This window comes from Pleurodeles waltl, chromosome 12 (genome assembly GCF_031143425.1).
Source record: "Pleurodeles waltl isolate 20211129_DDA chromosome 12, aPleWal1.hap1.20221129, whole genome shotgun sequence".
Classification (NCBI taxonomy): domain Eukaryota; kingdom Metazoa; phylum Chordata; class Amphibia; order Caudata; family Salamandridae; genus Pleurodeles; species Pleurodeles waltl.
In genome coordinates, this window is record NC_090451.1 from 139,332,683 (window position 1) to 139,358,757 (window position 26,075).

The window sequence follows — 26,075 nt, forward strand, 5'->3', positions numbered from 1 at the left end:
GTCTGTGACGCCCCCTCCCAAAGTACCCAAACCCCGGCAATCACTCACCCAACATCCATCCACCTCACGACAGCCTCCAGTACCTGCACCTGCACCCAAAACACCTAAAGTGACACCTCCTACAACCACCTCCTCTTCCTCCACTCCCAGACCCCCTCCAGCTACCCATCCCAGTGTCCGTCAGAAACTGTCCCTATGTCAAATTGACCTTTTTGCCCCCACCCCCCCTCCAATTAATCAGTCCCGTTGTAGCGCCTCAGCCAAAAAGCCTCCAGTACCAGTGGTGCGTGTTCCAGGTTTTGGAGTGCACCGTCCACCAGGGCAGGCAGTAGGACCCGGAGCCAAGGCACTGGCAGCCCACCCCCTGTAAAGGCTCTGAAATTGGAGAGTGGACGACGGGACCGTGTCAAGACTCCTGGTGGGACAACAAGTGAAATGGGATCGAAGGCGATTGGTGAGTCAGCTGTAACTCCAAAAAAGGTGGGGAAGGTCCAGAGGAAGTCCCGCCAGCCTGTTGTGAGTGTCACGGCGGAGAACTGCGCCATCATTTCCGGCAGTCCAGAAACAACCTCCAGCACCGTCGTCACTGGTCCAGAGACCACCGCCAGAGTCACAGCCCAGGAGGGCCCAAGTATCATTACTGGTCAGGAGACCACCGCCGGAGTTACAGCCCAGGAGGGTCCAAGTATCGTCACTGGTCCAGAGACCACCGCCGGAGTCACAGCCCAGGAGGGCCCAAGTATCATTACTGGTCAGGAGACCACCGCCGGAGTCACAGCCCAGGAGGGCCCAAGTATCGTTACTGGTCAAGAGACCACCGCCGGAGTCACAGCCCAGGAGGGCCCAAGTATCATTACTGGTCAGGAGACCACCGCCGGAGTCACAGCCCAGGAGGGCCCAAGTATCGTTACTGGTCAGGAGACCACCGCCGGAGTCACAGCCCAGGAGGGCCCAAGTATCGTTACTGGTCAGGAGACCACTGCCGGAGTCACAGCCCAGGAGGGGACAGGATGCCACAGCCCCGCTGGCCAATGATGGAACGTCATGCCACACACCAATGTCCAGTGTGGAGATCGTCATGTCACACACCAATGTCCAGTGTGGAGATCGTCATGCCACACACCAATGTCCAGTATGGAGATCGTCATGCCACACACCAATGTCCAGTGTGGAGATCGTCATGAGACACGCCAATGTCAGTATCAGAACCGCCATGTCAAAGCACTGCTGAACAGTCCAGAACCGCCATGTCAAAGCACCGCTGAACAGTCCAGAACCGCCATGGCAAAGCACCGCTGAACAGTCCAGAACCGCCATGGCAAAGCACCGCTGAACAGGGCAATGACCGCCATGTCAAAGCACCGCTGAACAGTCCAGAACCGCCATGTCAAAGCACCGCTGAACAGTCCAGAACTGCCATGGCAAAGCACGGCTGAACAGTCCAGAACCGCCATGGCAAAGCACCGCTGAACAGGGCAAAGACCGCCATGGTACAAAAACAAACCAGTGGTGCACACCAAGCAAAACAATATCTCTACTTAAGAGATAGTCAAATATCTTGAAGAAACCAATTAACATATCATAATAAATTCCCCTAGAATGCTTGTTTGGTCCTCTCTCTTCCTTAAATGAACTAAACATTCATAAATCTGACCAGAACATACTGTAAACAAATATACAACTAACCAAAAGATGAATATGTCCATGCGAATATAAGTTTTAATACAAAAAGGAAAAATCTTCTTAAATACATAAACATATACATATATATACAAAACATGAAGAAAATAAATGAATAGCCATCAGCCGACACGTGTTTCGTCCTGACTGGACTTCTTCAAGGCTGAGAAAATCACAACAGACAACAATCAATACACGACAAACATATATATACAATTTTACACAAAAGTTAAAACATATTTACATTTTATCCTATTGTTTTCCAAAATCACCAAACAAAGGTATTCTTTTGGTCAGTTAGGTGTCCAACATATTCTATACAAATCATATTTATAATATTGATTTGAATCTAAACCAGAAACTACACAGGAAGAGAAGAGAACCACCACCACATAGTTTTAGTGGCAAAGTGTTATTTAATGTCCAAAGATATAGCATAGAATACTCCCCACGTCTCAAAAAATTGGTATATCAAAGCCATATCCAAAGTTCAACATGCCACATGCACACCCAAGTGTAAAAAGACTTCTTTTGTTGGCATTCTAACAGTTCATATCTAGAATTCATATTTAGTTAATATTAGACCGCTCAATGCCTCAAGTGACCCCTCCTTATACCATGGTGTAGAATAATTATGTACCTTTGCTCACTTCTATGTCCGTTATATTCATATCACATCTACCATATTCTATAACAAGAGGGGGGAAAGAAAGACCATTTCATTAACCTCCTTTTGCTTTGTCCAAAATACTCCTAAAAAATGTGGAAGTTACTCATTATAATGCCATTACTGACCTGTTTCAAAACCACAATCAATCACATCTTTTCCTTCTTCATAATCAATTTAAATACTGGACATTGCTAGTTTCGTCTATTGGTGAGTCAACTGGAATAAAGACAAATAAAATATCTCTAGTAACCTTTCTACAAAACCAAATAGCCTTTAGTTTCTATCTACGTCCATTCACCTAACAGAATTTATATCAGTGTCTCCATAGTTTCCAACAATGAAACAAACACATTAATATGGCTCAATTTTTCCATTACTTACACTAAATACCATTACCAACTAACGTGCTATTAACTTACCTATTCACCCCTCTTTCTATTCTTTTTGTTTACTCTCCAAGCCCGTCTGCTGATAAATCTCGGCAAAGAAACGTCGAGGGAAGTATGTGCCTCCTGTAAGTCTTCTGTGGGCCCGAAAATCAATATGAGCCCTTCGCCGGCATTAGTGCATGCCGCGTTTTTTCTTCAAAACGCGATCATATATAGCAATGACGGAGGGAATCGTGTGCCCTCCGTTAGTCCTCTGGCTATTATGTCCTGCCTGTAACCCCCGTGCCGGCATTTAAAATGCCGCGTTCAATTTCAAAGCAGGCTAATGAACAGCAAAGCCGGACTTCCGCCTGTCCGACAGGACTATGGCGGCCATCTTAAAAAGGGTTCATTACTGAAAATAGAATTACTAAACAGCAAGGAAGGACTTGCCGTCTATTTATGTGTATATATGGCGGCCATTTTGATGTGGCAATTCCAGTCTATGGACATATTAAGTCCAAGGCATACAAGTACGGCGGCCATTATTATATGGCAATTATAGTACATTGTGTTATTCAACAAGTACCCCAGCCACAATGACAGGAGAGATTTCGATACAAAGATCATATGTATCTCCAAACAATCGCCGTTTTTACTAAGCCGGCAATCCACTTAAAGTATATGGAAGAATGCCAATTAGATCTATTTGCCAACAAAAGAGATCAATTTTCCCTTAGCTTTCGGACATCAAGTTCCATAATTACAACAAAATAAATGCCCCAAATGTATATAGAAGTGTCAAAATTAATGCACATGCAGAGTGAGGAAGTAAAGAGTCCCCCCAGTATATAGGGAAACTAGGGTGAAAGAAGGAAAAATCCCCCCAAAAAATTTCTTAAGGCTCTGATATGTTCTTGGATTCGTTCCTTTAAGGGCCTGATTGTACTGCCCACATATATCTGGCCACATATACATTCCAATATATATACCACAAATTTTCTTCCTCACTCTGCATGTGCATTAATTTTGACACTTCTATATACATTTGGGGCATTTATTTTGTTGTAATTATGGAACTTGATGTCCGAAAGCTAAGGGAAAATTGATCTCTTTTGTTGGCAAATAGATCTAATTGGCATTCTTCCATATACTTTAAGTGGATTGCCGGCTTAGTAAAAACGGCGATTGTTTGGAGATACATATGATCTTTGTATCGAAATCTCTCCTGTCATTGTGGCTGGGGTACTTGTTGAATAACACAATGTACTATAATTGCCATATAATAATGGCCGCCGTACTTGTATGCCTTGGACTTAATATGTCCATAGACTGGAATTGCCACATCAAAATGGCCGCCATATATACACATAAATAGACGGCAAGTCCTTCCTTGCTGTTTAGTAATTCTATTTTCAGTAATGAACCCTTTTTAAGAGGGCCGCCATAGTCCTGTCGGACAGGCGGAAGTCCGGCTTTGCTGTTCATTAGCCTGCTTTGAAATTGAACGCGGCATTTTAAATGCCGGCACGGGGGTTACAGGCAGGACATAATAGCCAGAGGACTAACGGAGGGCACACGATTCCCTCCGTCATTGCTATATATGATCGCGTTTTGAAGAAAAAACGCGGCATGCACTAATGCCGGCGAAGGGCTCATATTGATTTTCGGGCCCACAGAAGACTTACAGGAGGCACATACTTCCCTCGACGTTTCTTTGCCGAGATTTATCAGCAGACGGGCTTGGAGAGTAAACAAAAAGAATAGAAAGAGGGGTGAATAGGTAAGTTAATAGCACGTTAGTTGGTAATGGTATTTAGTGTAAGTAATGGAAAAATTGAGCCATATTAATGTGTTTGTTTCATTGTTGGAAACTATGGAGACACTGATATAAATTCTGTTAGGTGAATGGACGTAGATAGAAACTAAAGGCTATTTGGTTTTGTAGAAAGGTTACTAGAGATATTTTATTTGTCTTTATTCCAGTTGACTCACCAATAGACGAAACTAGCAATGTCCAGTATTTAAATTGATTATGAAGAAGGAAAAGATGTGATTGATTGTGGTTTTGAAACAGGTCAGTAATGGCATTATAATGAGTAACTTCCACATTTTTTAGGAGTATTTTGGACAAAGCAAAAGGAGGTTAATGAAATGGTCTTTCTTTCCCCCCTCTTGTTATAGAGTATGGTAGATGTGATATGAATATAATGGACATAGAAGTGAGCAAAGGTACATAATTATTCTACACCATGGTATAAGGAGGGGTCACTTGAGGCATTGAGCGGTCTAATATTAACTAAATATGAATTCTAGATATGAACTGTTAGAATGCCAACAAAAGAAGTCTTTTTACACTTGGGTGTGCATGTGGCATGTTGAACTTTGGATATGGCTTTGATATACCAATTTTTTGAGACGTGGGGAGTATTCTATGCTATATCTTTGGACATTAAATAACACTTTGCCACTAAAACTATGTGGTGGTGGTTCTCTTCTCTTCCTGTGTAGTTTCTGGTTTAGATTCAAATCAATATTATAAATATGATTTGTATAGAATATGTTGGACACCTAACTGACCAAAAGAATACCTTTGTTTGGTGATTTTGGAAAACAATAGGATAAAATGTAAATATGTTTTAACTTTTGTGTAAAATTGTATATATATGTTTGTCGTGTATTGATTGTTGTCTGTTGTGATTTTCTCAGCCTTGAAGAAGTCCAGTCAGGACGAAACACGTGTCGGCTGATGGCTATTCATTTATTTTCTTCATGTTTTGTATATATATGTATATGTTTATGTATTTAAGAAGATTTTTCCTTTTTGTATTAAAACTTATATTCGCATGGACATATTCATCTTTTGGTTAGTTGTATATTTGTTTACAGTATGTTCTGGTCAGATTTATGAATGTTTAGTTCATTTAAGGAAGAGAGAGGACCAAACAAGCATTCTAGGGGAATTTATTATGATATGTTAATTGGTTTCTTCAAGATATTTGACTATCTCTTAAGTAGAGATATTGTTTTGCTTGGTGTGCACCACTGGTTTGTTTTTGTAGTATTAGAACGGGTTTACTTAGAAACTCGGTTTTACACATCAGGGCAACGATGTGTTTCAGTGTATGAGCACCCATAAGTTTCTTCTTACATAATTCGAATGTGCATTGATTTCAACTAATGAGTTGCCATTTGTTTTTGATCAAAGACCGCCATGGCAAGGCACCGCTGAACAGTCCTGAACCGCCATGTCAAAGCACCGCTGAACAGTCCAGAACCGCCATGGCAAAGCACAGCTTAAAAGTCCAGAACCGCCATGGCAAAGCACCGCTGAACAGGGCAAAGACCGCCATGGCAAGGCACCGCTGAACAGTCCTGAACCGCCATGTCAAAGCACCGCTGTACAGTCCAGAACCGCAATGGCAAAGCACCGCTGAACCGTCCAGAACCGTCATGGCAAAGCACCGCTGAACAGGGCAAAGACCGCCATGGCAAAGCACCGCTGAACAGGGCAAAGACCGCCATGGCAAGGCACCGCTGAACAGGGCAAAGACCGCCATGGCAAAGCACCGCTGAACAGGGCAAAGACCGCCATGGCAAAGCACCGCTGAACAGTCCAGTACCGTCATGTCAAAGCACCACTGAACAGGGCAAAGACCGCCATGGCAAAGCACCGCTGAACAGGGCAAAGACCGTGTAGGAATGAAAAGGCCGCCACATCAGGCATCCTTATCCCATGTGCAGCTGGGACAGTGACAGGACATGAACTTTCATGGGGAGACTCATCCAGTCTGGGCACCAGTCCCACCCAGTACCAGTAGAGACCTGCATCTACTTGAGAGACTGTAGCTTTGCACTCCCCAGAATGGCACAGTGGGCAACCCACCCACTGTATAGACTTGAGAGACTGTGGCTTTGCACTCCCCAGGATGGCACAGTGGGCAAGCCACCCACTGTAGAGACTTGAGAGACTGTGGCTTTGCACTCCCCAGGATGGTACAGTGGGCAAGCCACCCACTGTAGAGACTTGAGAGACTGTGGCTTTGCACTCCCCAGGATGGCACAGTGGGCGACCCACCCACTGTAGAGACTTGAGAGACTGTGGCTTTGCACTCCCCAGGATACATCAATGGGCATGGAGCCCCGTCGTGGATCTGGCTTCGCATTCATCTGGCTGAGGTGCCCCCCTTCCCTTCCCCCTGAGGTGCCTGTAGTGTTTCTATCTGATGCCCCGGCAGTGTTCTCTCCGATTTTGGTCAGGTATCTATTGTGGGCCTCGCCCATGCATTTTTGGACTGTTGGTGAACGGACATTGTTGTGTACATATCTGCACTTCTTCTTGTATTGTATATATAATTATGAGTGATTTAGAGATATATATCTGTATATTTTTGTATGACATGTATATTGGCACATTACAAAGTTTAACAGAAATTCGCTTTGTCTATGCATTCTTCCGGGGGGATTGTGGGTTGTTAATGTGATATATTTGACTGCATTGGTGTGTATGTTGTAATATGCGAGGGTGGGGGTGTTTGTTGGGCGTCCCCCTAACTTTTGCTCCCCCCTCCCCCGTGTCGTAGATGCAGTGCTCACCGGTATCTTCTGCGCCTACGTCGCTGTTGGTGGTAAAGGAGCAGACAGACAAGGGCAGGTAGTATTTGGAGTTCCGGGTCCCTGGAGTCGTCGTTCCTCGTGGGATGTGTTCAAGTGAGCGTTTTCCCATAGCAAAAGTTGTTTCCGCCGTGTTTTTATCCACGGTGAATCCGCCCTGGAAAAGGTGGCGGATTGGCGGGTTGTAATGGTGTGGGCGGTACATTGTCTTCCGCCTGTCTGTTGGCGGTAACCGCCGCGCTGCTTGTCTGTACCGCCGTGGCAGGCGGTGTGTTAAAGTGGCTGTCTTTGTTGGCGGTTTTCGCCAGGGTCATAATTCCCTTTTTTGTCCGTCGGCCTGTTTGCGGTATTACCGCACCTTTTACACCGTCCACCAGGGTTGTAGTGACCACCTAAGTCTTTTGTGAGCATCCACCCATCATCTTTGCTGGTTTACATGTGCTGTTTGTTCATATGCTAATTTACACTCATGCTTTTTCCCCACATATTTATAGCAGTTATAACTGGGCGAGAATCTTTTTAGCAAGTATCATGAACATTCAGGGCCTCATTTTAAGTTTGGCGGGTGACGGAGGCCAGAGTAGCCAAGGCTGAACTAGGAGACATTCAAAGCTCTTGCAATACCACTGTAGTCACACAGTACTTACACACATGAAAGACAATACTCAGTGTTACAAAAATAAAGGTGCTTTATTTTAATGACACAATGCCAAAAATACCTTAGAGACTATACTCTCTTAGGAGGTAAGTAATATACACAATAGTAACCAAAAACAGGTTAGTACACATTCGGAAAACAGCGCAAATAGTGAAAATCACAATAGGTTACAATGGGCCCAGGGGGAACACAAATCATATACTAAAATAGTGGAATGTGAAAGTCGGTCTCCCACCTAGGCAAGTGTAGTGTGTAGAGGGGGCTGGGAATGTAAGAAATCCCCAAAGGTTAGTAATAGACCCTACCCCAGAGCCCAGGAAAACAGGAATAAATCACAGTAAGTTTCCTGAAACACACAAGAAGTTGTGATAGAAGATTATGCAAGAACCAGAAGAGACTGCAAGACACCAAGGATGGATTCATGGATCTGAAGACCTGTGGAAGAAGAGGACCAAGGCCTAGAAGCACTGAAGAGTCCAGGGAGAACAGGAGCCCCTGCTAACCAGGATGAAGGTGCACAAGAAGAACCGCCAGTGAGAAGACAAAGTGAGTATTGCACCAAATAAGACAGATGCGGGTTCCTGGTTGGTGCAGAAGATGTCCCGCGCTGGATGGATGAATGCAGTCTCATTTGCCAACAAGCCTTGGCACACACAAACCTTACGGACAGGAGAAAATGGCGCTTCCCGGGACCAGGAGGGGCCTGGTGGCCTCTACCCACAAAGGAGAGACAGAGGGGCTCTCAGCAACTCAGAGAGCCCTCAGAAGACCAGAAAGCATGCACAGGAGTCCCACAGCATGGGGACAAAGAAGGTGCAAATGGACGCCACGCTGCACGACACAAATGGATCCATTGCCGCCGGAGAACCACTCAGGAAGCTGTGCATTACAGGATGGAGTACTAGGGGCCTAAGCTGTGCTGTGCACGAGGAACTTCTTGGAAGGTCGTACACAAGCCTTGGCAACTGCAAGTCACAAGGTGCACGGGGTACTGTCTTGTGTGGGGAGGCAAGCTCTTACCTCCACCAAAATTGGACAGCTCGACGTTAGGACTGTCTGAGTCACTTTAGTCCACCACCCATGTTGCTGGATCCACACTTGTTGTCTGGAGAGGGGACCCACGCCACCAGTAGTCGCTGCAGAGAGGTGCCTGCTGTAGCAGGGAAGTGACTACGTCACTCCACGGGAGGTTCCTTCGGTTCTTCTGGTGCAAGCTGAAGACAGGTAGTCCTTGGAGAATGCATGACTTGGAAACTGTTGCAGTTGCTGGCAGAAGCTGAAGTTACAATGTTGCAGAATTCATAATTGCTTCTTTGTTGCAGTTTGTAGAGTTCCTCGGGGTTCAGCTGCAGTTCGGTCAGTAGAAGATGAAGTAAAGGATGCAGAGGATTCCTGCTGGAGTCTTGCAATCAAAATCTGAAGAAACAACCAGAGGAGAGACCCTAATTAGCCCTGAAAAGGGGATTGGTCACCTAACCAGGTAAACACCTATCAGGAGGGGTCTCTGACATCACCTGCTGGCACTGACCACTCAGATGCTCCCAGAGTGCCCCATCACCTTGGAATCCAAGATGGCAAAACCCAGGGACACTTTCAAGGAGCTCTTGGCACCGTCCTTGGGATGGTGATGGACAGGGGAGTGGTCACTCCCCTTTCCTTTGTCCAGTTTCATGCCAGAGCAGGGACTTGGGGTCCCTAAACCGGTGTAGACTATATTATGCAAGGAGGGCACCATCTGTGCCCTTCAAAGCATTTCCAGAGGCTCTGGGATGCTACCTGTCCCATGCCTGTAACACATATTTCCTAAAGAAAGAGGGTGTTCTGCCTTCCTGGGCTGGAGCTGCTCAAGCAAGAGGAGGGCAAAAACCTGTCTGTGAGGTGGCAGCAACTGGGGCTGCCTGGAAAACCTTCGAAGGTTGGTATGGCAGTACTGAGGGTCCACTGTGGAGCCCCAGAGTGCATAGGATTGTGCAACCAATACTGGAATCAGTATTGGGTTACAATTCCCAGTTGTTAGACACCTTACTTGGCCATATTCGGGGTTACCATTGTGAAGTTGGCCTATGTCCAGTGCAAATGTAAAATGGCGTACCCCCACTGACGAAGTCCAGGAAAATTGACCTAAATGGTGTGGGGGCACCTCTGCTAGTGCAGGGGTGCCCTCAAGCACAGGTACGTTGCACCCAGCCTCCAGAGTTGGAAGACCTGGCATATAGGTGACTTTTAAGTGACTTGGTGCAGTGAAAATGGCTGTGAAATAGTGCCTGCACTATTTCACACACGCTGCAATGGCAGTCCTGTAGAGGCATTTGCATGGGGTGCAAAAGAAATGCTGCAGCCCATAGGGATCCCCTATATGTAGTGCACGTGTGTTATGTCGTCCCCAAACTCACAAAGTCCAGGGAATTGGCCCTAAACTGTGTGGGGGCACCTTTGCTAGTGCAAGGGTGCCCTCACACTTAGTAACTTTGCACCTATTCTTCCGTAAATGAAGGTTAGACATATAGGTGACTTAAAAGTTACTTAAGTGCAGTGAAAATGGCTGTGAAATAATGTGTGCACTATTTCATGCAGGCTGCAGTGGCAGTCCTGTGAAAGGGTTTGTCTGAGCTCCTTATGGATGGCAAAAGAATTGCTGCAGCCCATAAGAATCTCCTGGAACCCCAATGCCCTGGGTACCTAGGTTCCATATACTAGGGACTTATAAGGGGGGGTCCAGTATGCCAATTGAAATTGGTAAGTGAAGTCACTAGCCTATAGTGACACATTTAAAAGCAGAGAGAGCATAAGCACTGAGGTTCTGATTAGCAGACCCTCAGTGACACAGTTAAGCACTATTCACAACACACACATTAGGCTACAAAATATGAGCACTGGGGTCCTGACCAGCAGGATCCTAGTGAGACAGGCAAAAACATAATGACATACAGGTAATAATGGGGGTAACATGCCAAGAAAGATGGTACTTTCCTACACCAGTATGCCAATTTGGAGTGAAATACTGAGTTACCAGTATGTAAGGACAAATTTGGAAAGAGAGAGAGCATGAGCACTGGGGTCCTGATTAGCAGGATTCCAGTGACAATTTAGAAAACAGTGAAACATACTGACAAGCAGTCCATAAACCGTAAGCACTGGGCTCGTGACTAGCAAGATCCCAGTGACACAGTCAAAACACACTGACAAACAGGCCAAAATGGGGCTAACCATGCTAGAAAGAGGCTACTTTCTCACACTCCCTCTCTACTTCCTCTATCACCTCCCATCCTTGCTCCTTGTTCAACTTACTCGTGGTCCTGTCGTTTTTTCTTTTTATTGTAAACATATCTCGCATATATTGTTAAATTTCAATGTGCAGCGCTGTAATGCCTTGGGTGAAACTGCGCTACAGCAAAGACACTTAGATAAATAAATGACAGGGAAATTGAGGCAAGTTACCCTGACCCTTCCTACAAGAGGCACTTCCCCCTTCCATATTTAACCACTCATCTATCTAGCCCGCCTTTCAAATGTACATCCCTGTGACCCTTTGCCCTTCAAACCAGGCATCCAACCATCCGTTCATTCATCAGCCAGTCCATCCATCTTGTCACGCATGCATCCATTTATTCATATTTCCTCCTATCCATCCTTTCATCGACTCATCCATCCACCCATCCATTCAACATACACACATCGTGCACCTTTACGTCTTCCTTCTGTCATTATTTCATCAGCCATCTCATTCACAGGTCCATCTATTGGCCATTCCATCCATCATCTGTTCATCCATCAACTTATTCACACCATCCTTCCTTCCTTTGTCCTTTTTCTCCCCTTCTTCTTTTCTTCTCTCTTTCTTTCCCGGACCTCTGTTGTCTACCCAGGTTTCTTTCATCCCCTCATTCCATTCTATATCCAATCACCACTAATGGCCTCACTTTTTCTGTTCCACTCTGCCGTTTTTGATCGCTCTCTTCATTTCTTTCTCTAGCTCCTTCACTCTGCTTAGATCATGTGGTGGCCCTTGGTCTCCACCCCTCAGCTCACCCTCGTAGCCCCTTACAGCCACATTTATGAACTTTTGTCTGCAATCCTTCAGATAGAAAACCAGTGCTTAATTTGTGCCGGCATAGTAGCACTCTCAGCCTATCCTTTGAGCACAGCCTGTGTGTTTAGCTACTCAATGTATTTGTATTAGGAAATGATAACACTCGCTCTACCAACCCATCCCTGCAGCTTTGGGTGACCTCCAGCAGTGCAAAATGTCAGAGTTGTTTAAATGTGATGGTTAGCAGGTGATGCTGACCCAGGCATTCGGCAGCAATGGCAAGAGCACTGAGTTGTGCAAGCTACAGTGGAGTATCTTTAGCCCTGGCAGTTCTATTTTTGCAAATAAAACACTGCCTCAAATGCTAATAAATAATCTATCAGTGTTTTCACAGGGCCCATATTACTAGCCCATAGAACTCATGGCCATAGAAAAGCCAGTCACCCCTAGATTCTAAAGTGATGTGCGAGTTTAAGACACCCCTGACGTCTTTATTTTTAATGTCCTAAATATAGGCAAGTGTACACTCACAGGCTCTATTTTCCAGCTGGCTAAAACAGAGTTTAGCGGGTGGTAAATCCATAAATCCCACATTAATACTAGTGGCGGCCGGCAGCTTTAGGAGGGATGGGGGAGGGCGGGACACACACACACACTCATTCTTTCACACACAGACACGAATGCATGCACGCACATCCATTAACAACACTCATACCATTCAAACATGCACGCACGCACCAAACATTCATTTAAAAAGATCGCACACACTCATTCTTTCACACACACACGTACGCATATCCATTAACAACACTCACAGCACTCAAACATGCATGCGCGCACCAAACATTCAATGTAAAACATCACACACATACACACACACACTTACCTAAAGCCTCCAGGTCCCAGGAGGGTTGGCACTGCTGCCTTCCCTCATTGGCTGACCTTAGGTCAGCCAATGAGGGAAGGCAGCAGTCCCAGCCTCGTCACAGAGTGGGATGGGGTCAGTGAGACTGCTGACCCCACCCCACTCTGTGACAAGTGTCACTGATTGACACTCGCCCTGGGCACTTCAGGGCTTAAACCTGAAGCACCCAGGGAGAGTGTCAATTCGTGACGCTTTCCTCGTCACCCAGGGGAGGGCCTCGAGGCACCTTTGCTGAGCCGAGGAGGTCACGCCCATAGGAGCTGTGACCTCCTCAGCCCAGCAAAGTTCAGCTCAGGCAGCCAGGAGTGTGCGCAAATCGCGCATATCTGCTCCTGTCTGCCTGAGCTGAACATGGAGAGTGTCTGTCAGGATGACCTTTGTTCAGCCTGACAGACACTCTTAATGAGGGGCAAAAGGTGGGGGGGCGTGGCCCCTCTGCCCTAAAAGATGGGCCGCCACTGATTAGTACTTAACTAATGACGACCTGATAAGGATGGAATGTTAATATCATCCGACCTGTACATTTTTCGAACAATCGCAAGTGGAATGGCTAATCCGAACCAATCAACATTTGTGATATCTTCAATAAAGCAAATATCATCATCACTCCCCACCTCTGCAACACCATCAACAGTTCCTTCAAGTCAGCCACCTTCCCAGAAAGCTGGAAGCATGCAGAAGTCAACGCCCTGCTGAAAAAACCCAATGCAGACCCAGACGACCCCAAGAACTACCGACCGATCTCCCTCCTCCCATTCCCAGCCAAAGTCATCGAAAAAATTGTGAACTGCCAATTATCCCGATTCCTGGAAGACACCAAAGCACTCGACACCTCCCAATCCGGATTCCGCAAACACCACAGCACCGAGACCGCACTCATTGCTGCCACAGACGACATCAGGACCATGCTCGACAAAGGAGAAACAGCAGCACTCATCCTCTCCGCAGCCTTCGGCATGGTATGTTATCACACTCTCTGCACACGCCTCCATAACGCTGGAATCCGCGATAAAGCACTCGACTGGATCTCATCATTTCTTTCAGGCAGAACCCAGAGAGTCCGCCTTCCACCGTTCCTATCAGAAGCCTCCAGAATCATCTGTGGCATCCCCCAAGGTTCGTCACTCAGCCCCACACTCTTCAACGTGTACATGGCCCCACTCGCCAACATCGCATGAACACACCACATCAACATAATTTCCTACGCAGACAACACTCAGCTAATCCTCTCCCTCTTGAAAGACCCTACAGCTGCAAAAATCAACCTTCACAATGGACTTCAAGACATCGTCAGCTGGATGGAATCAAGCCGCCTCAAATTAAACACAGACAAGACAGAGAACCTCATCTTTGGAACCAACACCTCAGCATGGAACAACTCCTGGTGGCCCACCTCCCTAGGATCCGCACCATCTCCCACCACCCACGCACGTAACCTGGGATTTATCTTGGATTCCACACTCAGCATGACTCAGCAGGTCAACGCCATCTCCTCTTCTTGCTACAACACACTCCGCATGCTCTGCAAAATCTTCAAGTGGATTCCCGTCGAAACCAGGAAAACTGTCACCCATGCGCTGGACAGCAGCCGACTGGACTACGGAAACGCCCTATATGCAGGAACAACAACCAAACTCCAAACAAAGCTGCAAAGAATCCAGAACGCATCCACCCGACTCATTCTTGACGTCCCATGCCGCAACCACATCACCGCAGAGACTTACACTGGCTACCAATACCAAAGAGGATCACCTTCAAACTCCTCATCCACGCACACAAGTCCCTCCACAACACAGGCCCAGCCTACCTCAACGACAGACTCACCTTCCACACCCCCACCGCAACCTCCGCTCCGCCAGCCTCGCACCCGCCTCCGTTACCCGCATCCCCTGCACCACCACCGGAGGAACATCCTTCTCCCACCTGGCCGCCAAGACCTGGAACTCCCTACCACTCCACCTTCACCAGAGCCAAGACCTCTTAACTTTCAGGAAACGCCTAAAGACATGGCTTTACGACCAGTAGGTTTCCCCCCCCCCCCCCCAGCGCCGTGAGACCCTAACGGGTGATTACTGCGCTTTATAAATCCTGTGATTGATTGATTGATTGATTGAGAAAGATTCTGTGTATAACTTAGGTTCATCAGCACATGTTGTCTGGCACTGCCACCTACTGGATAAATTTAGTACAACAGTGAAACCTTTACGTTTTTATTGGATTTCTCCAACAAAGAGTAACATTATATTGTACCACTAGGCGGCACAGCCTAACTAGTATTTGTAGCACATTTACCAAACACAGCCCCTTCCCTGCCCCTCTCCTTTCTTCTCCTACCTAGTCAGTTCCCAGTCCACAATATCCTTTAGTAAACAATGTGATTAAATGAACTTTGTAAGAGTATGAGAACTGTAGATGAAGAAAAGCACTGGCGTGAATATTGTTGTTGTCTATGAACACTTGTTTGCTATTAGAAGCGCTTTTGGTAGTCTAGAGAGTTACTTTTGAAACGTTTTCAGCTAAGACCGGTTTCTGATTCCGTTTGGTGACAATAGGAGCCAATTGACACAGGTTTTTCACGTGTATAAAAATGCATTTTGAATTTCACAATTCCACATCTTGATGGGTCAAATCAGATTTTATTTTTTCTAAGCTCATTACGATAGTAGACACTTCAAACGAGTATCATCTGCATTGATTAATTCTGCATCCTCCTATTTCATGAGGTAGGAGAAAGAGTTTCTTCATACGAAGCATGTTATCCCAAAGAAGAAATAGAAATGAAAAAATATATGGAAATGAACATTCTACTACTAAGCTGCAGTAGCGTACAAGGATGCTATGTGGCTTAATATAAGCGAGAAAATAGTCCCCATCCACAAGATTGGTATTAAAAAAATAGAAAGAGCCTGGGTGCAGCTGGCCCCACAGATTCATTGGTCTCGGTGCCATTGGACCTACTGCATTATTGATAGGTACGACCCTGATGCACAATTAATTGGGGTTTTCTCTATGAAGTAAATCAACTTGGGTTCCATGGTGGTCTTTGGTTTGCGTCCATTTCTTTGCTAATTCCTATTGGCTTTTAATTGGAAATGTATCCAAGTCACATTCCAAATTATTTCAGGGAAGCTTTGTGAATTTGGCCCATTTGAGTGAAGTCAGAACTTGTCAGTAGAGCAGCATCAGCAGCAGGGGGTCATGTGTATTAGGATCTTTTGCACGGTTTCTCCACACTTTGAAAACGTTTAAATGACTGAATATTAAAATCAGTGATCTGTGCAAAGAATGGCAAAAATGGAAAGTTGTACCAAAAGTTATGTGCCGCCTTTGTGACGGGGCACGGGAGTGGTGGCATCCTGGACCAATCCACTATATAGCCGAGGGGGGCAGAGGTGGAATCTGTTACCTCAACGACATGGTCGGTGGGTCAGGGGCAGCCTAAAGACATAAGATTCTAGAAAGTCAATACTTCATTAATTTTCACTGCCACAAGCAGAGGATTCATAAGGTATTTTCAGTGCTAAAGTACAGCATGACTTTTTTTATTTTCACAGCTCCTTCACTACTTGAGAAATGTTAACTTCCGGAGCACGGCGGGCGACAAGGTATTTTTTGACTCCAATGGGAACCCGCCACCAGCCTACGAAATAGTGAACTGGAAAATAACCGCAGAAGGAGCGGCAGAGAATGTGGTGGTGGGAACTTACCAGCCGGGACACACTTCAGAGCCAGTGCTGACCCTGAACAACAGCCTCATCCAGCTGGGCGGGTATGAGCAGGTGACTGGACAGGCCTATCCCTAAAGTGCTCCCATATACATATAGTATCATCCAGGGCCTCAGGCAACCACCTTCGTCTCCTTAGGAGTGTTTGTCTCTAAAGTGGTACTGGTTTAGATTCAATGCTCTAGCCCTCTGAATAATAAGGTGTGCATGGGGCGTGGGACCTTGTCTACAGTACTGACTTTGGTGTATACATTGTTGATGGGCGGGGTTCAATGAGGGGAAGTGTACAGTGTGTTTACATTTTTTTTACAGTGGCTCGGATAAAATGCCATTTTGAAATACTAAACAGATTTACTATGAAATCTAATCAACAGCTTGTATTCAAAAGAACAAAGGGTCATGCACAAATGCCCTTGAAAATCTTAGCTTGACCTGCTCAATATTCCTTCAGAGATCAATATGTTTCTTTGGCCATGAGTTCTACAAGTGTTAGAAATAAATGAATGAACGACAAATATTGTATTACTCGCCCACAGCCTGATTTAGTGGGCCCAGCTAAGATCTTCAGTCAAAATTGTTGTGTCACTGTGCAGAGTGTAGGGGTGCCCTTTAATCGGGCCAGCAGACTTACACCCAATAAAAATGGTCTCTGGTCAATTACCAGGAGCAGAAAAAGTAATAGGAAGTTACCTGGTGAATACTGCAGATAACAGGTACATTTTGGATGTCTCTGACAGCTTTACCTGTCAAAGGCAATATGCAGTAATCTAGTGGTTCTCAACCTGTGGTCCGGGGACACCTGGGGGTCCATGAAATCTCCTCAGATGGTCCGCAACTGCTTCAAAAATTAAATAATATTAGACCCCAAGCTTTCAGTAATGACTTAGTGTAGAGGGGGTCCCCGGATTCCAATAATGATTCAGTGGGGGTCCCTGGGTTCCAGTAATGATTAAGTGGGGGTCCACAGAAGTCAAAAGGTTGGGAACCACTGCTCAATTACAGAAACGATGATTCCACTGTTTATTCTCTAAACAGCCATTCTGGCTCTATATGAGTAGCTGAAATGACTGTGTAATTAAGCACTATTGCACACACCTGCCAGCAGCAAGCTCACCCTGAAATTATGGATCTGACCTTATGTTGTGTCAGGTTGAGATTTAATTACAGGGAGGTACATTCACACCTGTGAGGTAATGCCCCCTTTTGCGGTGTGGTCATACCTATTTTTGCAGAATTTTAGTGTACGTTTTATGATTCTACACACCAAGACTCTGCTGCCCAGTGCCCAGTGTACGTGGGCTGTCCCTTGAAATGTGTAAAAATTTGCTACTTCCCTGATTGCCATACTTAACTCTCTTGTGTTGGAAAATGGGTTATTGGTAAGGGCATGTAAGTACCCAGACTTAGCAATAGGCCACTAACCTCCACTTCGGTCCAGTTAGGTCTCAGTAAATTAAACGCAGCTCAACCCTTGGAACCTTGGCAACGAGCGACAAGGCTTAAATTAGGAGACAGAGTGTAAAGCATTCAAATATCACAAGACGGTAATTAAATAAAACACAGGAAACAGTTTAAAAATCCAAGACCAATTTATAAAAATAGATACTATTTTTTCTTTAAAATTACACAAAAACAAATTAAATCGGATAAGGGGAACCGGAGATATGAATTTTTAAAGAATTTTTGTTTTCTAGCCCCTGGAAACAAAAAGCGCCAATCTGGTCATCTGGTTGCACCTCGACTGGGGCAAAGTCAAAGTTTAAGGCCGACTGTGATGGAGACCAGCTTGGCTACAGCCCATGGGAGGCCTCGGTCAAAAGTTTACCTTCGGACTTAGTCGTTTGTCTGAAGATTTTCTTCAGCGGTTCGAACATGCCAGTGCAATCCGACCTCCTGGAACTCTTCTCTTGATACCCGTCGCGGGACCCCTCAGTGGAGATTTTTACTTTGGGACTTAGTTGTTTTTTCGAGGTAAAAATCCTTCGCCCGAGGAAAACCTGGATCTAGAGCCGACGACCTTGGAGGTCCCAGTCAACTTCCTACGTTCGGACATAGGGCCAGATGTAGGTAAGTCACAAATTGCGACTTGCAATTTGCGAGTCATAGTGACTCGCAAATTGCAGCTCGCAATTCGCGATGCAGAAAGGTATCTCAGACACCTTCTGCGACTCGCTATGGGGTCGCAAAGACCCACCTCATAAATATTTATGAGGTGGGTCGCAGTTTGCGACCCCATAGCGAGTCTAGGCACTCACGGGGATGGTGGCCTGCTGGAGACAGCAGACCACCATGTCCGTGACTGCTTTTCAATAAAGCAGTTTATTTTTTTCTCTTTGCAGCCCAATTTCCTTAAAGGAAAACGAGCTACAAATAGAAAACATACTGAAACCTTTTAGTTTCGTTTTTTTTCAGAGTAGGCAGTGGTCCATAGGACCACTGCCTGCTCTGAAAAAATAATTTTGTGAGCATTCACAAAGGGGAAGGGGTCCCATGGGGACCCCTTCCCGTTTGCGAATGAGTTACCATCCACTTCAAGTGGATGGTAACTGCGAGTTGATTTGCGACCACTTTCGTGGTCACAAATCAACTCTACATCGCGGTGCGAATCGCAAATAGGAAGGGAACACCCGTTCCTATTTGCGAGTCGGAAACACATTTTGCGAGCCGGTACCGACTCGCAAAATGTGTTTCTGCATCGCGTGAGGCCTTTTGCGCCTCGCAAATGGCGTTTTTCGCCGTTTGCGAGGCGCAAAAGGCCACCTACATCTGGCCCTTAGTCTCTTTTTTGGAGATTTTCTTCACCGGGATGAACCTGTAAGTCAGGCCGGGTCCCAGTTGAGGCAAGCCGGCTAGAGTTGCTGCGGTTGGTCAGTCCCTTTATGGAGCTTTTTTTTCAAAGGTTCTCCAAACTTCTCCAAACTTCTGGATCTTCTTCCAGATGTTCCTTTAAGGTTCTTTGGGGTCCACAGCTCACCCCAAGGTCCCAGAAGCTCTGAGATGATCCTCGGGGTGTGGATTATAACTACCAGAATGCACCTGGTGCAAACTCCTTTTTGGCCACTGGACAGTGGTCAGCTGGTTGGTTTCTTCAGGAGTTGGTGCAGGGGACTCTGGTTAGCAATTTTCCACCTGTAGCAAACAGGGAGTCCCTCTTTGAACTAGTTGAAGCCAGGCAAAGTCCTTCTTGTGGTGAAACCCAAGAGTGCAGCTGGTGCAGTCCTTCAGAGTGCAGGGTCCAGGTGCAGGCCAGGGGTCCAGCAGGGCAGTCCTTCTTCTCCTGTGGTTCTTCCTTGTTGGAATCTGATGGGGATCTGAGGTGTGGGTGCAGGTCTGCCAGTTTTATCCCTGCTCCTGGGTGAAAAACAGGGGGTCCAGGTTCTCCAATTAGGTGCAGGGTCCTTCCCCCTGTGATGACCACTTCCTGGGAAGTGTGGCAAAAATCAATCCCAGGGAGCAACATTCCTCAAAAACCCATCATGGCTGAAAGTGATTTTTAGAGGTTACATCTGGCTGAGCACACCCACTGGTGTGGCTAAAAATCCTAAACACCCCCCTCTCCTGCCCTCTCCTAATCTAATCAAGGGGGCACCTTACTGTCTGGGTTTGCAGGATGTGGGGGTGTTGCTGGGTTCTCCAAATGTCCTTCTCTGCCTTGCCTTTGAAGACCAGTTTGGCAGCCCTCCCCTGTCCTGTCTCACCATCTGCTGAGGGGAGAACTCCTCCCACAGGCACACCTCTTTGTGTGAAGCCAGGCCACTTCACACCTCATCAAGCAGCCTGGCCAGGCTGCCAGAGGCTGGCCAATCAGAGCACAGCAGCAAAACACTGTAGGGCTGAAGTTGGCAACTTTTCAGGTAAAGTTTAAAACTCTTTACCTGAACAAGTTAAATTAAATCCAACAACTGGAAGTTGTGGGATTTATTATAACAAATAATTTGATACCAAACTCTTGGTATCTATTTATTAAGGGGACTTTTACAATTAAAATAAAGTCTCCCCATTCTAGCCTATGGAGGCCTTTCACTACAATGAGGGGAAAATGAATTTGCCTGTTTTACCTCACCAGAGCTTATAAAACTATTTTTATAAGGCCCCTGCTTATAGTTACATGGCACCCAGCCCTAGAGGCACATAGGGCACACCTTAGGGGTGACTTATATGTAAAAATAAGGTAGTTTAAGACTTTGGAACTACTCTTTTAATTCCAAAGTCGAATTTGCATATAACTTTAATTTAAAAGCAGCCAGCAAGGCAGGCCTGCCTTTAAAATGACACTGGGCACCTCAGCAGTGGACCTATGGGTGCAGTATCTATGCTGGGGTCCCTAAACCTACATGCCCTACCATATACTAGGGAGTTATAGGTAGGTTGACTTAGCCAATTATAATTAGCCTAATTTGTATATCCACTTTACACAGATCACTGGCCCTGGGACTGGTAAGCAGTACCCAGGGCACAGCCAAGAGTCAGTAACCACCAGTACCTGTCTAAAAAGTGTGGGGGTGACCAGGGCAAAAAGGAGGACTTTCCTACACTGCCCCCCCAGATGAAAGGTGATAGGTACTAACCTACACCCTGGTAGTCCTCATCGGCTAAGTGGAAAAACCTGGAAAGGCCATCTGCATTGGCATGGGCAGCCCCAGGTCTGTGCTGCACTGTGAAGTCCATCCCCTATAGGGAAATTGACCACCTTAACAGTTTTGGGTTCTCCCCCCTCATTTGTATCAACCATCTGAGAGGTCTGTGGTCGGTTTGTACACAGAAGTGAGTACCAAACAAGTATGGCCTCAACTTCTTCAGGGACCAGACCACAGCAAAGGCCTCCCTCTCAATGGCACTCCATCTTTTCTCTCTGGGGAGTAGTCGCCTGATGATGAAGGCAACTGGTTGATCTTGGCCCTCTTCATTAACTTGTGCTAACACTGCCCCAATCCCTTCCCCTGAAGCATCTGTTTGCACTATAAACTCCTTGCTATAGTCAGGGGCCAGTAACACTGGTGCTGATCACATAGCCTGTTTTAGGGTGTCAAAAGCTTTCTGACACTCTGGGGTCCAAATGACCTTCTTGGGCTGTTTCTTGGAGGTAAGCTCAGTCAGAGGGGCCACTATGGTCCCTTAATTCTGAACAAACCCCCTGTAGTAGCCAGTCAGGCCAAGAAAGGCCCTGACCTGAGTCTGGGTTTTAGGAGCCTCCCTATCCAGGATAGTCTTGATCTTGGACTGGAGAGGTTGTGCATGGCCTCCACCAACAAGGTGGCCCAGGTACACAACTGAGCTCTGCCCTACCTGGCAATTGCTTGCCTTGATAGTCAGGCCTGCTTGAAGCAGGGCCTGAATCACTTCCTTCAGGTGGACCAGGTGGTCCTCCCAGGTGGAACTGGATACAGCTATATCATCCAGATAATCTGCACTAAAAGATTCCAACCCGGACAGGACTCTATTCACCAACCGTTGGAAGGTGGCAGGACCATTTTCAGTCCAAAGGGCATCACCTTGAACTGAAAGTGGCCCTCTGGTGTGGAAAATGCTGACCTCTCCTTAGCTCCTGGAGTTAAGGCAATCTGCCAGTACCCTGAGGTCAGATCAAATGTGCTCAGGAATTTGGCAGCCCCAAACCTATCAATGTGCTCATCAGCTCTAGGTATGGAGTGAGCATCAGTCCTAGTGACTGCATTTAGACCTCTGTAGTCCACACATAATCTCAATTCCTTCTTCCCACCCTGGGGATTAGGTTTGGGCACCCTTACCACTGGACTGGACCAAGGACTGTCAGAGGGCTCAATTACCTTGAGCTCCAACATCTTAGCCACTTCAGCTTTGATGTTGGCCTTGATCTGGTCAGACAGCCTGTACAGCTTGTTTTTGACAGGTAAGCTGTCACCAGTGTCAATGTCATGGACACACCAATTGGTGAGTCCAGGGGTCAGGGAGAACAGACTAGCAAACTGCTCCAAAACATTTCTGCAGTCTTTTTGTTGCTGGTCTGTCAATTTGGGAGAGAGTACCACTCCCTCCACTGACCCATCTTGTTCATTTGAGGACAGGAGGTCTGGCAGAGGTTCACTCTCCTCCTCCTCCCCTTAATCAGTGACCATCAGCATGATCATGTCTGCCCTATCCTGGTAGGGTTTCAATCTGTTGACATGCAGGATCCTATGAGGATTCCTGGGGGTGCCAATGTCCACCAAGTAGGTGACCTCACCCCTTTTTTCCACAATTGGATAGAGCCCAGTCCATTTGGCCTGAAGTGCCCTAGGAGCCATGGGCTCCAAAACCCACACCAGCTGTCCTGGGTGATACTCAGGCATGGTAGCCTTCTGGTCATGCCAGAGCTTCATGAGCTCTTGGCTGGCCTCCAGGTTTCCGCTTGCCTTCTTCATGTACTCAGCCATGCGTGGCCGCAGGCCCAGCACATAATCCAGCACATTCTCCTTGGACTCTTTGAGAGGCTTCTCCCAAGACTCTCTCACCAAGCACAATGGGCCTCTTACAGGGTGCCCAAACAGTAATTCAAAGGGGCTGAATACAACCCCCTTCTGTGGCACCTCTCTGTAGGCAAACAGCAGGCTTGGGAGGGGAACATCCCATCTCCTCCTGAGTTTGTCAGACAAACCCATGATCATGCCCTTCAGGGTCTTGTTAAAGCTTTCCACCAGACCATTGGTCTGTGGGTGATAGGGGGTGGGGAACTTGTAAGTAACAATTATCCCACATGGCTTTGAGATAGGCAGACATAAAATTTGTGCCCCTATCTGAGACCACCTCCTTTGGGAACCCAACTCTGGTGAACACACCAAGTAGGGCCCTAGCCACTGTGGGAGCAGTGACTGTCCGGAGGGGTATTGCCTCAGGGTACCTGGTGGCATGGTCCACAACCACCAAAATGTACCTGTTGCCTGAGGCAGTTGGTGGGTCTAGGGGACCAACAAAGTCAATCCCCACCCTCTCAAAGGGAGTCCCAACCACTGGCAATGGTATCAAGGGAGCCTTTGGCTTGCCCCCTGCCATGCCACTGGCTTGGCAGGTAACTCAGGAGCTGTAAAACTCCCTGACGTTTTCTGACATTTGGGGCCAATAAAAATGGTTGAACAGCCTGTTCCAGGTCTTGGTCCGTCTCAAATGTCCAGCTAAGGGAATATCATGGCTTAAAGTGAGGAGGAATTCTCTATACTTCTGGGGGACCACCACTCTCCTGGTTGCCCCTGGTTTGGGGTTGCTTGCCCCGGTGTAAACAACTCCATCCTCCCAGTAAACCTTGTGGGTCCTACTGGTATCCCCTTATTCTTGTCAGGCAGCAGTCTGCCTTAGGCCCTCAAGAGTGGGACACTCTAATTGTCCCTGTCACAACTCTTCTCTGGTGGGCCCACCTGCCCATTGCAGTTCTGCCAAGTCAGGCAGAGCTTGCAGGGGAAGTGGCCTTCCCTCAGAGGTCAGATCCTCCCCCTCACGTTTGGATTCGTCCTGATCCTCTGTATTTGTGGGGGCTGGCAAGCCAGATCCAGTGCTCTTTCTCTTCTTCTTGGAGGCTTGGCCCATTGTTCCAGGGTCCAAGTGTCCAGCACTTCCCTGTTGTGCTGCCTGTGACCTGGTCACAGCACACACCCATTCAGGGAGGTCCAGCATCTGTGCATGGACCCTTTTCTCCACCTCTGACCAGTCAGATGCTTCAAGATCATTTCCCAGCAGACACTCTACTGGGAGGGCAGGAGCTACAGCTACCTTCTTAGGGCCAGACACACCTCCCCATTCCAGGCTCACCATGGCCATGGGATGGAGTTGGGTTCTGCTATCTGCATAAGTCACTTGGTGGAAAACACCAGGTAAGACCTATTCTGGAGAAACCAGCTTCTCTGTGACCATTGTCACACTGGCTCCTGTATCTCTCAGAACTTCCAGCTCAGTCCCATTGACTTTAGGCCTCTGCCTATACCTCTCCATGCTGGGAGGTAAGGTGGCCATAGTTGCAATGTCCACCCCACCCACAGATACTAAGGTGACCTCTGTGCACCCTGATCCCAGCCCTGGGCCAACTTCCACCCCCATCCCTACACTAGCAATCCCCTGGGATTGCCCACCAGTGGGGGGCTTCTTGAAGCAGATAGCATCTCCTCTTTTGTGTCCAGGTTGATGACACTCAAAGCACTTGCCGGCCTTATCAAGCTCCTGAAACGTTCCTGCTTTAACAGGATCATAATGCTTCCCCGATACCCTTTCCCCTTAGAAGTGGAATGGCTCAGGGCACCCCAACCCTGATAAGTTTTTCGGGACTCTTGTGAGGACTCCTTGGGCTTTTTATCATCTTTCCCTTGGTTCTTCCCCTGAGAAGAACCATTTCCTCCCTTTTTCTGATCACCCACTGAGGGTTTCTGGTTAACCCTAGTTCTTAACCAGTCATCTGCTGCCTCCCCCAGCTCTCTGGGGTTGGTCAACTTAGAATCAACTAGATACTAGCAGAGCTTTTCTTGCACAAATTGGTTAGAAGGTGCTCCCTCATAATCAAATTGTACAGCCCCCCAAAGGTACTTACCTTGTTGCCCTATATCCAGCCCTCTAGTGCTTTAACTGAGATGTCCACAAAGTCCACCCAGGACTGGGTGCTTGTCTTTTGGGTGTCCCTAAACTTGAGCCTATACTGCTCTGGGGTCAGACCAAACCTTTTAGTCAAGCATCTCTTCATACTGGGTATGAATCAGCCTCCTCCCCACTCAAGGTTAGGAGCATATCCCTCCCAGAGTTGGGGACCAACATCTCAAATAAGTGAACCCCAGTACTGAGGCTCGACTCTCCTCATCTGGAGGGCCCTCTAAAAAGGCACCCAGCCACTTATCTATGTCATCCCCCTCTACATAGGCAGGAATCAAACTTGTGATAGAGGATTCTTCAAAGACAACAACAGACTGCAAAGCACTGAAGACAGATTCCTGGACCTGAGGACCTGCAAAGGAAGGGGACCAGGTCCAAGAGTCGTGAAAGTGTCCAGGGGGGGCAGGAGCCCACTAAACCCTGGATTAAGGTGCAAAATGGCTGCCTCTGGATGGAAGAAGCTGAAGATTCTGCAACAACAAAAGGTGCTAGGAACTTCTCCTTTGTGCAGAAGATGTCCCACGGAGTGCTGGAGGATGCAGAGTTGTTTCTTTGGAGAAAGACCGCAAACAAGCCTTGCTAGATACAAAGGTCACGGTTGAAGAAAAAGGATGCGGCCAGGGCCCAGGATGGACCAGGATGTCGCCACTTGGGAGAGGAGACATAGGGGGCCCTCAGCAACAAAGAGAGCCCATGCACAAGAAGGCAGCACCCACAGAAGTCCACAGGATTACTATCTGGAGAGGGGAGGCAAGGACTTACCTCAACCAAATTTGGACAGTTGGACCACTGGACAGTCTGGGTCACTTGGGTCCACCACCT

The 26,075-nt window shown here is 47.0% G+C and overlaps 1 protein-coding gene across 1 annotated transcript in view; it reads left to right on the forward strand.

Moving 5' to 3' along the window:
• The window catches only part of LOC138267091 (extracellular calcium-sensing receptor-like), a 144,856-nt gene that overhangs the window by 50,221 nt on the left and 68,560 nt on the right, over positions 1–26,075 (forward strand). The window contains exons 6-7 of the mRNA XM_069215940.1: positions 13,708–13,904; positions 16,500–16,724. Of these exons, the coding sequence (XP_069072041.1) occupies positions 13,708–13,904; positions 16,500–16,724 (422 nt within the window). The remainder of the gene's footprint in view (positions 1–13,707; positions 13,905–16,499; positions 16,725–26,075) is intronic.